Source organism: Lagopus muta, chromosome 3 (genome assembly GCF_023343835.1).
Source record: "Lagopus muta isolate bLagMut1 chromosome 3, bLagMut1 primary, whole genome shotgun sequence".
Classification (NCBI taxonomy): Eukaryota; Metazoa; Chordata; class Aves; order Galliformes; family Phasianidae; genus Lagopus; species Lagopus muta.
This window is the reverse complement of record NC_064435.1, coordinates 47,960,661-47,972,497: the sequence shown is the minus strand read 5'-3', so window position 1 is coordinate 47,972,497 and position 11,837 is coordinate 47,960,661. Positions and strand designations below refer to the sequence as shown.

At 34.9% G+C, this 11,837-nt stretch overlaps 1 protein-coding gene across 2 annotated transcripts in view; it reads right to left on the bottom strand.

Moving 5' to 3' along the window:
- Positions 1 to 3,982: 3,982 nt before the first annotated feature.
- SMCHD1 (structural maintenance of chromosomes flexible hinge domain containing 1) overlaps positions 3,983 to 11,837 on the bottom strand; it is a 78,271-nt gene continuing 70,416 nt past the window's right edge. Inside the window, exons 42-48 of one of the 2 annotated variants that reach the window (XM_048939745.1) lie at positions 11,512 to 11,702; positions 10,895 to 11,004; positions 9,395 to 9,465; positions 8,121 to 8,292; positions 6,079 to 6,237; positions 5,364 to 5,481; positions 3,983 to 4,416 (exon numbers count right to left, since the gene is read on the bottom strand). In XM_048939745.1, the coding sequence (XP_048795702.1) occupies positions 4,308 to 4,416; positions 5,364 to 5,481; positions 6,079 to 6,237; positions 8,121 to 8,292; positions 9,395 to 9,465; positions 10,895 to 11,004; positions 11,512 to 11,702 (930 nt within the window). In that variant the 3' untranslated portion in view covers positions 3,983 to 4,307. Of the gene's footprint in view, positions 4,417 to 5,363; positions 5,482 to 6,078; positions 6,238 to 8,120; positions 8,293 to 9,394; positions 9,466 to 10,894; positions 11,005 to 11,511; positions 11,703 to 11,837 lie in introns of those variants that run through there. The other variant, XM_048939746.1, reaches the window with a different exon arrangement.

Here is an 11,837-nt window from a genome sequence, read left to right as displayed (position 1 = left end):
TGAACACTTGCCCCGGTTTTATGTATAGGCTATCTTAAAATAAAATTGCTTTTAATTAGTGTATGTGCACACACTCATACATCAGTTTTGTTTACTCAAATGGAGCCTGCTGTCCCTTGGACTATTTCACAGTAGAGAAGACTTACTACATGAAGAGAATAGAGTGGCTGTGCAGTTCAAGCACATCTAGTACAGCTCCATTGCAATTCTGTGCATTTTCGTAACAGCAGTGGGTGTGGAAGAGCCTGTTCACAGAAATACATAACAAAGTAACATATATATAACTATATATATATAAAAAACTATAAATATACATGCATATAAACATATCTGCATATATGCACATACACATGTATATACCTCTTATGAAACAGAAACGATCGCTGTTTGCTGCAGCCTGGGGAGATGATCTGGTGTGACAGGAATGTCAAAATCACGGGATACACCCACTGCAGGAACAGGCAGAAAAGGAGGCTAATGCTTACCTCATGCTGAAAGATATCACTACTGTTCCCATCAGTAATGTGTTTGTGATTCCTAGATAAGCAAACGGATTTTTAAAAAGGAAAATACTAGAACTAATTTGGGCTTCTATACTGGATTGCATCCAAGCAGGTGAAGATGGATCAACTGCAGATCTGTTCAATGCTGGTTGACTTGGTGAAAGCAATTATACTTGCAGTACTAATGACATGAAATCTTGCCTAGCCTTTTCTTCCTAAATATTGAAAAAAACTTCTTGTGGTTTAACCCTGCAGGTGCCTGAGTACCACACAGTTGTTTATTCACTCTCTCCACTTTCCACTGGGATGGGGAAGAGAATCAGGGAAAAAAAAAAAAAAAAAAAAAAAAAAAAGACCAACACAGTAGAATTTGTGGGTTGAGATAAAACTATTTAGGGACAGATAAAAGGGTAATAATTATGACAAATATTATATACATGCATATAATAATTGATGCACAAGCAGTTGGTCACCGTCCCATGATGGGATGGACTCATGATGGGCTCACCATCAGGGAAAACTTCCTTACAGAAAGGGTTGTTAAGCACTGGAATAGGTTCCCAGGGAGGTGGGTGAGTCACCATCCCTGAATATGTTTAAAAACCGTTTGGATGCGGTGCTCAAGGACATGATTTAGCAGAGGGTTGTTAGAGTTAGGGCAGTTTGATTACATTGCAGTTGCACTTGATGATCTTTAAGGTCTTTTCCAACCTGAGCAATTCCATGACTATGATCCCCAATGCCCAGCTAGCCCCTGAGCAGCAGAAGAAAGACTAACTCCCACACCCTTCAAAGCTTCTGCTCGACATCACATGGTATGGAATATCCCTTTGGCCAGTTTAAGTCAGTTGTCCTAATTCTGTTCCCTCCTAACTCCTCGGGCCCTTTGCTGCCAAAGGCCTTGGCTCTGTACAACACTGCTTAGCAGCAACTATAAATAAACATTGGTACTTTTTCAACATTGTTTTTCTCCTAGAATCAAAACATAGCATTGTACCACTGTATTGAAGAAAACCATTCTGTCCCAGACGAAACTGTGACAGGAAGCAGAATTATTTGGGAGAAAATTTGATGCATGAAGGCAAACAGTGTTTTCATGACAATTCCTTGCCAACGCTTTCTTAAATGTCCACACCACCACAACCTCAACCAAATGCTCTGATCATATACACTATAAGTACTATAATAATAAGGCTTCTATTAAGGAAGCCTGTCCTATGGGTTAAGAAAAGAGATGAAAAGATACTTCTAAAAACAATGCTCTTTTTCGATACTTCTAAAAACAATGCTCTTTTTCTGCTATCACATGGAAAAAAAGTAATTAAAAAGTAAGTAAACTTGAGGAGTATGCCTATAAAAAAGAAGGTCCATCCCCACACCCAAGGATGCTTCTGGGGTGAATCAGAAACCACTTCCTTGTTCCCATGAGCTGGCTCAGGCCTCAGCAAGAACCACTTCCTCTTGTTTCCCGCACAGCTCTCCCTCAGTCCCTGGTGAAATCAGAGAACAAATCATACATACCGTAGTTTTAGAGTAAAGAATCAGTAAGGAAAAAATTGACACTTACCTTAAGAGCTTGAAGACTCTTTCAGGACCAGATGGATGGTCCTAAATAGCTATTCAAAGCAGAACTTCTCCTGTGATTAATTTTCAATCATTCTGATGAAAACTCCTGAAGATTCCACTGGTGAAATTCCCCGAAATCTTTGATGACTGTTGCACAACTCTGGAAATCATTCTTAATTTCCTGTTTGCTTCTTCCACAAGGGAGATGCTTCACTTAACAGTAGTTCTGACCACTGAAGTCCAGAGATAAATTTCAAAAGTAAGCATTTCTGTTGGAGTAGGCATTTAATCTAATAAACTTTAAGATCATCCAGAGGCTGAGGTGAGGTAGATGTCAGTAAGAAAAAAGCATTTACAAGAAGTACTAAGTAGTTGTAGTTAATGAGTATGGTGTGGCAGGACAGCAAACTCCCCATTACAGCTGCTTGGTTCAACTCTTGAGTTGAAAAACAGGAAAATAACTGTGCCTTTGCTGATGTTACATGCTATATTCAAGTATATATATATTTTCCTTGAAAACAGTACAATTTGATGTCTAAATAATTCAATTATCATTAAGACATGAGGTTTGTAGAACCTCTCTCTCAATAAGCTTACAGAGCTGTAAAATCAATTGGTGTACTGAGTTTTAGGCTAAGTAAGATTATTGCAATAGACAGATGACAAGTGGAAAATGCTTACCAATGTTGTAGGCTTGCAGTATTCGCCACACAGAGTGATCTCCAGGAAGAGATCCTTCCTCAGTGGCAGTCAGCACTTAAATGGGATCTAGTAGAGCCAAGCTTCACCCCTTCCTGTAGCACAGATGAATTACCTTCACCTATGCTCCCGTGGCTGACTCATTGCTTGCCTCAGGTGGTCAATCAGAGGTTCAGGCTGTGATTCAGTAGTTCCCATACACCCTCCTAACCTACTATGTGTTGTATACATAAATTGGAGAAGTTTAACTAGAAATGTCATAAAGGGATCAGCAGTATGAGACTTACAGCAGGATGGCACAATGTCTTTTTTTAAGTTTGAAGACCCTTTTCAGAAAACTTATATATATATTTTTTTACTGGATAAATTGATAACATCCTTGCAATGCATTCAGAAGACTACAGTTTACCTTTGATTCTCCCTCTCACTTTTTTGTAGTCTCATTTACCCGTTGGAATATTTTCTCTAGTATTTTAAGACTATTTTTTAAACCTCAAAAAAATTTAATTTGCTTTAGGCATTTAAGGAAGCCAACAAAATCTACTGATGTAAGTTTTAAAACAAGAGAAATCCTTACAAAACAAAATTCTGTTCAGATATCTACACTTTCCTCATGATTATTCTACCTCCTGTTTTAGTCTCTATTTCTAACTCTTAAAACGCATACACAGACTAATCATTTTTCTTTTTCCCTTTGTGATTTCACCATTTCCTACTGAAATCCTTATGTCCCAGTTACACTTTTGGTGTCGTGGACTGATTTTTATCTGCTTAGCAGTAAGGCTGTTCTGTGAGTGTTGCTGTAATAGAGATATTAAGGTTAGCACTGGGATAATAATACATCTCAACTGCATCCATGAAATGTAATCCTTAGCAACTTTCCTTGTCCATAAAACAGCTTCCTAGTAAAGCTGTTAAGCTTTTTGTACTCACAAGTTATTACTTTCTTTCTCCATTAAGGAGAAATTTCTGAGGGAGATATAAATTTCTATGTCAACATCTTGGACATCACCTTAAATAATGGCTTTCTGTTAACTATCTTGAAAACTACAAATGGCTGTGGTTAGATTTCATTATGCTGAGTCTCCGACCCTCTCTTGTTAATTGATATTACAATCCCTTGACAATTCATCAAAGAAGAGCAGCCCTGAAAGCTCTCTTTCCCTAGCCAGCCTGAAACAAAAAGTTTCAGTCTGCTGACTCAGTTATTACAATTACACTGACAGTGTGTTGTATTGCAGCAATTTTATTGAAAAGTTTGAATTTTTTTCATAAATAAAAAACGATATATCTTAAATTTCTTTTTTCCACACATGAACATAAGAACTCTGAAAGCTTTTGGAAATGAAAATTAACTATACAAAAATTAGGCTATCAATGTTAGACACTTAAAGTTTTCTTACTACTAACTGAAATACATTTATATCTTTTATCAGTATAAAAATCTTTGTAGTAACAGGTAATACAACATGAATATTTCCTTTAACTGCATTTATTCACATTTTCAATATATAGATGTTTCCAGCAAGAGTCATCAGTCTATGCCTTTCTCTTTCGTGTAGTTCCATTAAATTCTGAAGGTGGTATCTGCAGTGGTTGCTGTTGCTGTAGCTGCTTCTTAGCAGCAGAGGAAACCCGTTCTTCTGAGCTAAAAGAACAACAAAATAAACATCACAGCACAGTAGCTTGTAAATCAAGATCTTCAATTTTATATACATTTCTGCTACAACTGAATACAAAATACACAGAGCACCAACTAATACAAATATTACAAACCCCATTTTTATGCAAAGCTTCTTATTCTCATCATTTTGAAGAAAATATTGATAGAATCAGGTTAAATAGTAGATAATTCAAGTACATAAAAACTTAAGTTCTGAATGTATGTAAAAAAGCAACGTATGTGTATGATACGTAATATTGTGAAAAGTCAAACTGAGGCTTACAGAACACAACTCAGTAAGATTTAAATAATCTGAAAAATACGACTGAAATTCAGCAAAGAAGAGATACAAAAATGGAAAATTCAGTTCCAGTAATTTTAAGGATATTATCTTACATATTTCACTTTTTTTTTTTTTTTTTTTTTTTCATACAGATGTTCATCAATAACAGAGGCAATGCAGAATGAGATACATAGAGATAACTGTGTTAAATAGCACCATCTTATTTTGGACAGTTAGCTAGAAAAAGCTACATAAGAATGACTCTCTCTAGTCATCTGCCCAATATTTGTAACTGAACCTTAAAAGAATTTACAGGCCAAGCCATCTTGAATGCTTCTACACATTAGGAGTTGAAAATACTGAAAATATGTGAATGCATAAAAATGCCACTCATTCACTTTATAAGGGTAAACAATTAAAATTAGTAAGCAAATGTTTAAAACAAACTAAAACAACAGCAGAAGTCCTAAAGGAAAAAAAACCCAAAACTTTGAAAGTCAGACACATGCCAACTCTATTTATTGTTGGTTGTTGTATATAAATATTAATTTATAAAAAATCTCTCAAGCAAAGAAAAAAAGCTCCCCAAAACATTTTTTGCTTTGAACTCAGGCTATGGAAAAACAGTGACTATATCTGAAATACTCACCTATACAATTTTTTTACACTTTCTTTTCGCATTCTTTTGGGAGGGATGGGGGTGTCAGGCATATCAAGGATTGTAGGCTGAACTAACAATTCAGAGACTTTATCTGAGGGAGTCATACCTATTAAGAAATTGCAGGTGAGAACAAATTAAAAAAAAAAAACAACACATTTTGCTTTAATTACAGTTGCAACAGAGTATATGTTGACTTTTGAAGTATATTTTGAAGATGCATAGTTTATTTGATAATGACATAAAAAAATATTTCTAACTACGAAATACTGTCTGCGCAGAATTAGGGGTGTTTCTTTTTGAAGTACAGTGTTTTGGTTGTGTCTCCTTAGCAAAAGCAATTCAGCTCTTTGCCTAGTCATATCAAAAAGAATTTCAGCGTTCTCTACAACTGGGCAAGTTAGATGTACAGTTACATAATCTCAGTGAGATCATGGTCTGATGTTTAAAAGTCACTGACTGATCACATTATGTGAATATGTCACAGGGCAGCGCTCATCTAGGCACTACCCACATCATACTACACAGAATTTTTACATCCTTTAATAAAAATTAAATACCTCTAAGCCCTTAAGTAACTTTAAGAATTTTCTTTCATAGCCTGTACTTACTAGCTTACAAATGTAGAACACATCTGGATGTAGTTAACAGTTTTCCTCCTTTACCACAACAATTGGTGTTAACAAAATCTAATACAGTAACATACCCAATTTTTGTTCTATAAGCATGAGGCTTTTCTCTTGTTCGGCAAGCTCTTGTTTTTTCTTCAGCATTTCTGGAGTGTTAAGCGATCTCAAATGTAAATCAAGGTCTTTATTCACATCGTCAAGTTTCACAACTGCTGCACGGTACTGCTGTAGAAGATCTAATTGAAGAATAAAATATTAAAACAAAGCATTAAATACACAGTTATTTAGTGTATGATCTGTAGGAAAACCTAAGAGTCACAAAAAAACAAAGCACTATTTAAAGCCCCACCCAAACTCACAATGGATCAGCTGTTGTTAATATTACTGTAAAGAAATGTTGGAAAAAAATCGTATACAATATTCTGTTTTTTGTTTTTTCTTTAAGCAGTTATTTAGATCACAATAAAGTACCAGGAAACTGAACATTTTTGTGGCAAACAGTTCTTTACACAGCCTGTTGCTTGCTTGCTCCTCACCGGACCCTCTGCCTCCAGTGCCACTCAGTGTACTTTAGTATTGTTTTGTTTTGAGTCACAGAGCCAAAGCTTCTGCTAATGTGTTGAATTCTAGTCCACCTTGTGGAACAAGAGAAAATTTACTGAGTTTCATTTTGTTACATTTATGGGGACATTTAAATGAGGCAAGAGCAGTACAGTTAATAAGGGTTTATTTTGCTGACAAAATATGTTACTCTTGTTAAACAAAGAGGCAAATAATTTTTCTTTGTCCAAGCATTGAATAAATGTCAAGAAAAAAGAGTTCAAGCATGTTAGGCCATGCTCATTTGTTTTACTTCACTGCATGAGGAAGCTTGCTTAACTAACAAAGGTTAACTGAACACTAGATTATCTGACACAGAAAAATCAAATTTAATTCACACTTGGTAATGGAATTTGACAGCTGAAAATGTGTTCATAAAGAAATACAAAGTGTACTAAATCCAGAATATTTTAATTTTGTACCTCAAATGCTTACTATTTCTAGATGCAATATGTTTCAAAGTATGCTGATCTCTTCTCACTGGTGACATGACGAGGGGAAATGGCCTCAATTTGCACTAGAGGAAGTTTAGGTTGGACAGCAGAAAACACTTCTTTACAGAAAGGGTTGTTAAGCACTGGAATAGGCTCCCCAGGGAGGTGGTTGAGTCACCATCCCTGGATGTATCTAAAATCCATTTGGATGTGGTGCTCAGGGACATGATTTAGCAGAGGGTTGTTAGGGTAGTATGGTTAGGTTGTGATTGGACTTAACGATCCTTAAGGTCTTTTCCAACCTGAGCAATTCTATGACTCTATGATCCTATTTTTTTTTTTTACTGAAAGGCCTAGGAAAGATCTTTTCAGTCTTTTCTTTTTTTTAATATATCACTGAAATGGTCAATGTTGTTTGCTCAAATATAAGACAAATCCAGAAGGTGCATGTGCTTTCTCTCTTTCCCCCAATCCACCTTAACCATATTGCACATTTTGTTATAGAAAATCTTCATATCCTTAATTTTGAAAATTAAATACTAAATATCAACTGTAATTTGTGAATAAGTCTTTTCATTGTTTTGTAAGTCGGTCAGGTCAGTTTTTATATGTCAAAAGCAACTGTCTTTTAACCCCATTTGTAACATTTATTCAGAAAAGAAGCATGTAACATAAATAATAAGTGATCCTTTGGGAAATACAGTGCCTATTCTTGTTAGGGAAATAATATAGATGACGTTGTGTATGAATGACAGGAACAGTAATTTCTCCTAATAGAGATTACTTGCACAGTCAGGAATTTTAAATTAAAGTATAGCATTTCTGGAAGAGAAAGGCATGATACTTCTGCTTTCAAAGATGCTAGAATTCACTGACCTCAAGCTCCTCATGCCTGCTGTTTGGATGTTTACCAATGGTTCAACTCTTCCATTAATGAAATTAATAAAGTGAGACAATGTATCATGATTTTTTTTTTTTTTTAAAAACCGGGAAATATAAAGGAAAATTAACAAAGAGGACATTTTAAAGGTCATATTCTTAAAATAACTTTATGCTAATTTAAAAGTTTCCTTTTATTAACCCACCTATCTGCCCAGTGAAAGCAGAGTAAAGTTTTGGCACAGGTGCTCCAAATACCATTCCTCTCAGTTTGTCCATTGGAGGAGCTTTGTTCTGAAGGCCTCCAAATTTTCCATTGCTGCGAATCCTGTCTCCTTCCCTAGTCAGCAATGTAGGGCAATGTGTAATTTTTACTACCTGCATAGGTACAAAAAGTGGTGTTAAAAATTAGTAACTTCATTGAAAATTAAGTTTTCAGAAATGCTGTTGTGAAGCTAAGCATCTTTCAACTACAAAGTTGCTACTTCTTCAATAGTAGTATTTTATGAAATTATGTTTCTTGACTTTTGCTTTCAAGTAATGCATAAGATTCACAGCATCTGAAATCTAAGGGATTTATTTCTTGTAATGTGTTCAATACAACTTCCCACAAAGTTTGTCAAATTTACTTTCAGTAGTTAAAACTCTTTTTCCCAGACAGACCCAGATGATCAGTCCCCTAACACTGATTAGCATCTACATCTGACTCCCTTGTCTCTCCTCTTTGACTTTGCAGTTAAAAAAAAAGATAAAAGAATCATATAGGGTATTCTCAGCTAAAAAGTGGTAGATGTGTTTTCTGATAACAAGGAGATGTATACACATGATGAAAACTCATAAAGTCAATCAGCTGTTTTTTACTATGACTATCACCATATTTCTGAGATGCTCTCTGGAAACATTTAAGACATTCTTTGTTTCCAAGGTTATTAGTAAGCAATAGCCAGTAAAAAGGGAACCACAGAACAGAAGAGCTGATTTCGCCCATAGTACAGGACTTCCTCAGAGACTCTTGTCTTTAATTTGTCTGCTTAAACCTTGGTAAATTTGATCAGAAAAAGGTCTAATAAGTTTCACATGAAGTTCTTAAACATTGTAGCATATGTGAAATTTCATGATGTGCTCAGACTCCTGTGTTATTACAGGGACTAGGAAAGTACTCAAGAACTTGTGTTTAATATTAACAGGGAAACTACAAATGTTGGCCTCTAATAATATGCTCCCATGCTTCATGTCAACATTCACATAGTGGAATTTTTTTAATGGATGTAATTTTGTCAGTGCCAATAGTAAGGATTCTATCCTCTGCTGGACAACACAATATACTTATGAACAATAAGCACACTGTTGTAAGTAATGCAGCACTAAACTTTGCAATTAACTACTTTAAAATTAACTACTCAAGTTACAATATATTTAATATGTAGACCCAGTAATACATTTGTTTTTTAAAAAAATATCAAGAATAACTGAAACATACCTCTTTTCTATAATGGTTTGCAGCGTCCAAGTTATCTATGATGATAGTGTCACCCAAAAGCATCCCAAACACTGGAAAATTTAAAGAAAAATAGAACTGAAATTTCTCTGCAACAAAATAAGTAAGTTTTGAAAAGTTAACTCTGGGGCATCACTGTTGTGACTTTTCAGATATGTGAAAGGGAAAAAGCATATGTATTTTTCAATTCAATTTTATGCTGAGGTGATATTAATCACGCAACCTTCTGTACTAAGTAGAGAATTCATTAAAATTTAGTGTGTTTCATTGCCTTGTGGCACAACTAACTATTTCCCACAGTAGTACTCTTTTGGTATCCAATATTTACATTGATAAAGATGCATATAAAAACAATGCCAAGCTTTAGGAAATTATATAAATTGCATTTTGAGTCATCTTTGAATGGTGTTCTTGGATTCTTCATATATTCCTCAGTATTCAATGGATAATCAAAGAAAAAAAGAAAACATTAACAGATTGATCCAACTGATCTTAAGATCATCTCGTAACAGAAGATCATTCTATACAAATTTTAAGTAGCCTTGCTTAAGATATGTCAAGCTATGTGTTCCTAACTTTCTCCACAAAAGTTTCAGCTTATGTGCTAAAATGGAATACAAAAAAGAATTTATAATTAAAGTCTCTGGCAGTATCTAACATTCTGAAAATTAAGGCCAGGTTGGATGGGGCCCTGGAGAGCCTGGTCTAGTATTAAATGGGGAGGTTGGTGACCCTGCATGTGGCAGGGGGTTGGAGATTCATGATCCTTGAGGTCCCTTCCAACCCTGGCCATTCTGTGATTCTGTGAAAATTAACTGGACCAATTTTTTATAATGTATTTTTATTAACAATGGACAGGAACATTTTAACACTGGGAAGTTTATACATATGATGAAAAACTTACTGAACTACCTATAGATTCTAACTTTTGATATAAGGATCTAATTTAATTTAAATTAATTTAAGCAAAGGAATTTAGGAAAACGTAGGTATTGCCACACTGTTAGAAAGAGCAGGGGAATGCAGTTCCCTAAACTGGAATCTACATAAAAACTGAAAGATTATTCTTATTGTAAATATTTAAGCATGACAGATACAGTCACATACAGTTTGGTCAGAATCTGTTTTAAACCATGCATTACATACTTCTGAGAGAAGAAAATTAACAGAAGTGGTGACTTCTGCAGTAGTTAATACAAAGATAATACCATGGTGGTCAGGTTCTGTTTGGATGTACTGGGGAATTGGATAATGTATTAAATTAGATTTTGGTCATTGCTGGTATTTTCACGGTTGCTGTCTGCAAGTACTTAACAGTAATGTCACACTCCTTATACCTGCAAGCCTCATAAGGAACGTACACTGGTATTTGCAAATCACATGTCCTAATGAAGATTACTGAATGAGTTTTCTTTTGTGTTGTTTCTCTACTTTATTAAAAAAGTAAAAATATTACTACCCATTTTTTTTAATATCATTCACCTGTTTGACAATGCTCTACATTATCTGGAAATGTTAACAAATCTCTGGCAAATACAGGATTTCCTACAGGTCTGAAGCAGATTTTTCCATTTCTTAAGTGAGGTAAAGGCCTGGTTAAAGAAAAGAGAGAGTGAGGAAGAAAAAGAAAAAAGTGGTTTATCCTTATTTCATTATTGCTTCTAATCATCTACTTAGAAATCTAAAGCTGAACTGAGTGCATTTTAGCATTTCCACATCATAGGATAAGTTATCAATTTATCAACAATAAATTTTAGGGACTGTAATTAAAATTAGATTTCTTAAGAAGTTAGAATATGATTGGAAGCACTAGAATTTTATTAAACAAAAGAACAGTTAATGCTCTAGTGCTCTAGTAAACACGTAGAGGTGAATAAAGCAAATGGAAATTTGTCTTTTCAGGAGCAACATCTTATTAAATGAATATTTAGTTAAATATGTAAAGCTAGGTTTACAGCTAAAATTTCAAAGGACATTCCGAGTTTTACAAAGCCAGAAATTTTACACTCTCAATCTTCAATGCAATTTTAAGAAATATGAGAAAAATATTAAATAACTATGTAATACAAATGCAGAAATTTCACTGTTTCTTCCCCTACCTGTTCCAATCAGGGAGTGTCTTCTTGTAAATAGAATCAAGAGGTAACACTTGCTGTCGACCTTGTGTTTCATCAAAAATAGAACGAGCAGCTTCAGTAGTCAATGTGACCACACAGTCCATGTCGCTGGCGAGATGCCAAGAGATAACTTTTGCTGCTTCATTGTCCTCAATTTGTGCTAAATGTGCAATCTGTACCACAGAAGTTAGAACAGTCAAAATAGAAGTCAAGACCATGCCCCCTTTCCATACCAATCACAATACTCCTGCAACTACAATCAGACATATAACTCCTCCATTGATGGCACTGTAATCAGCCGGTCATTG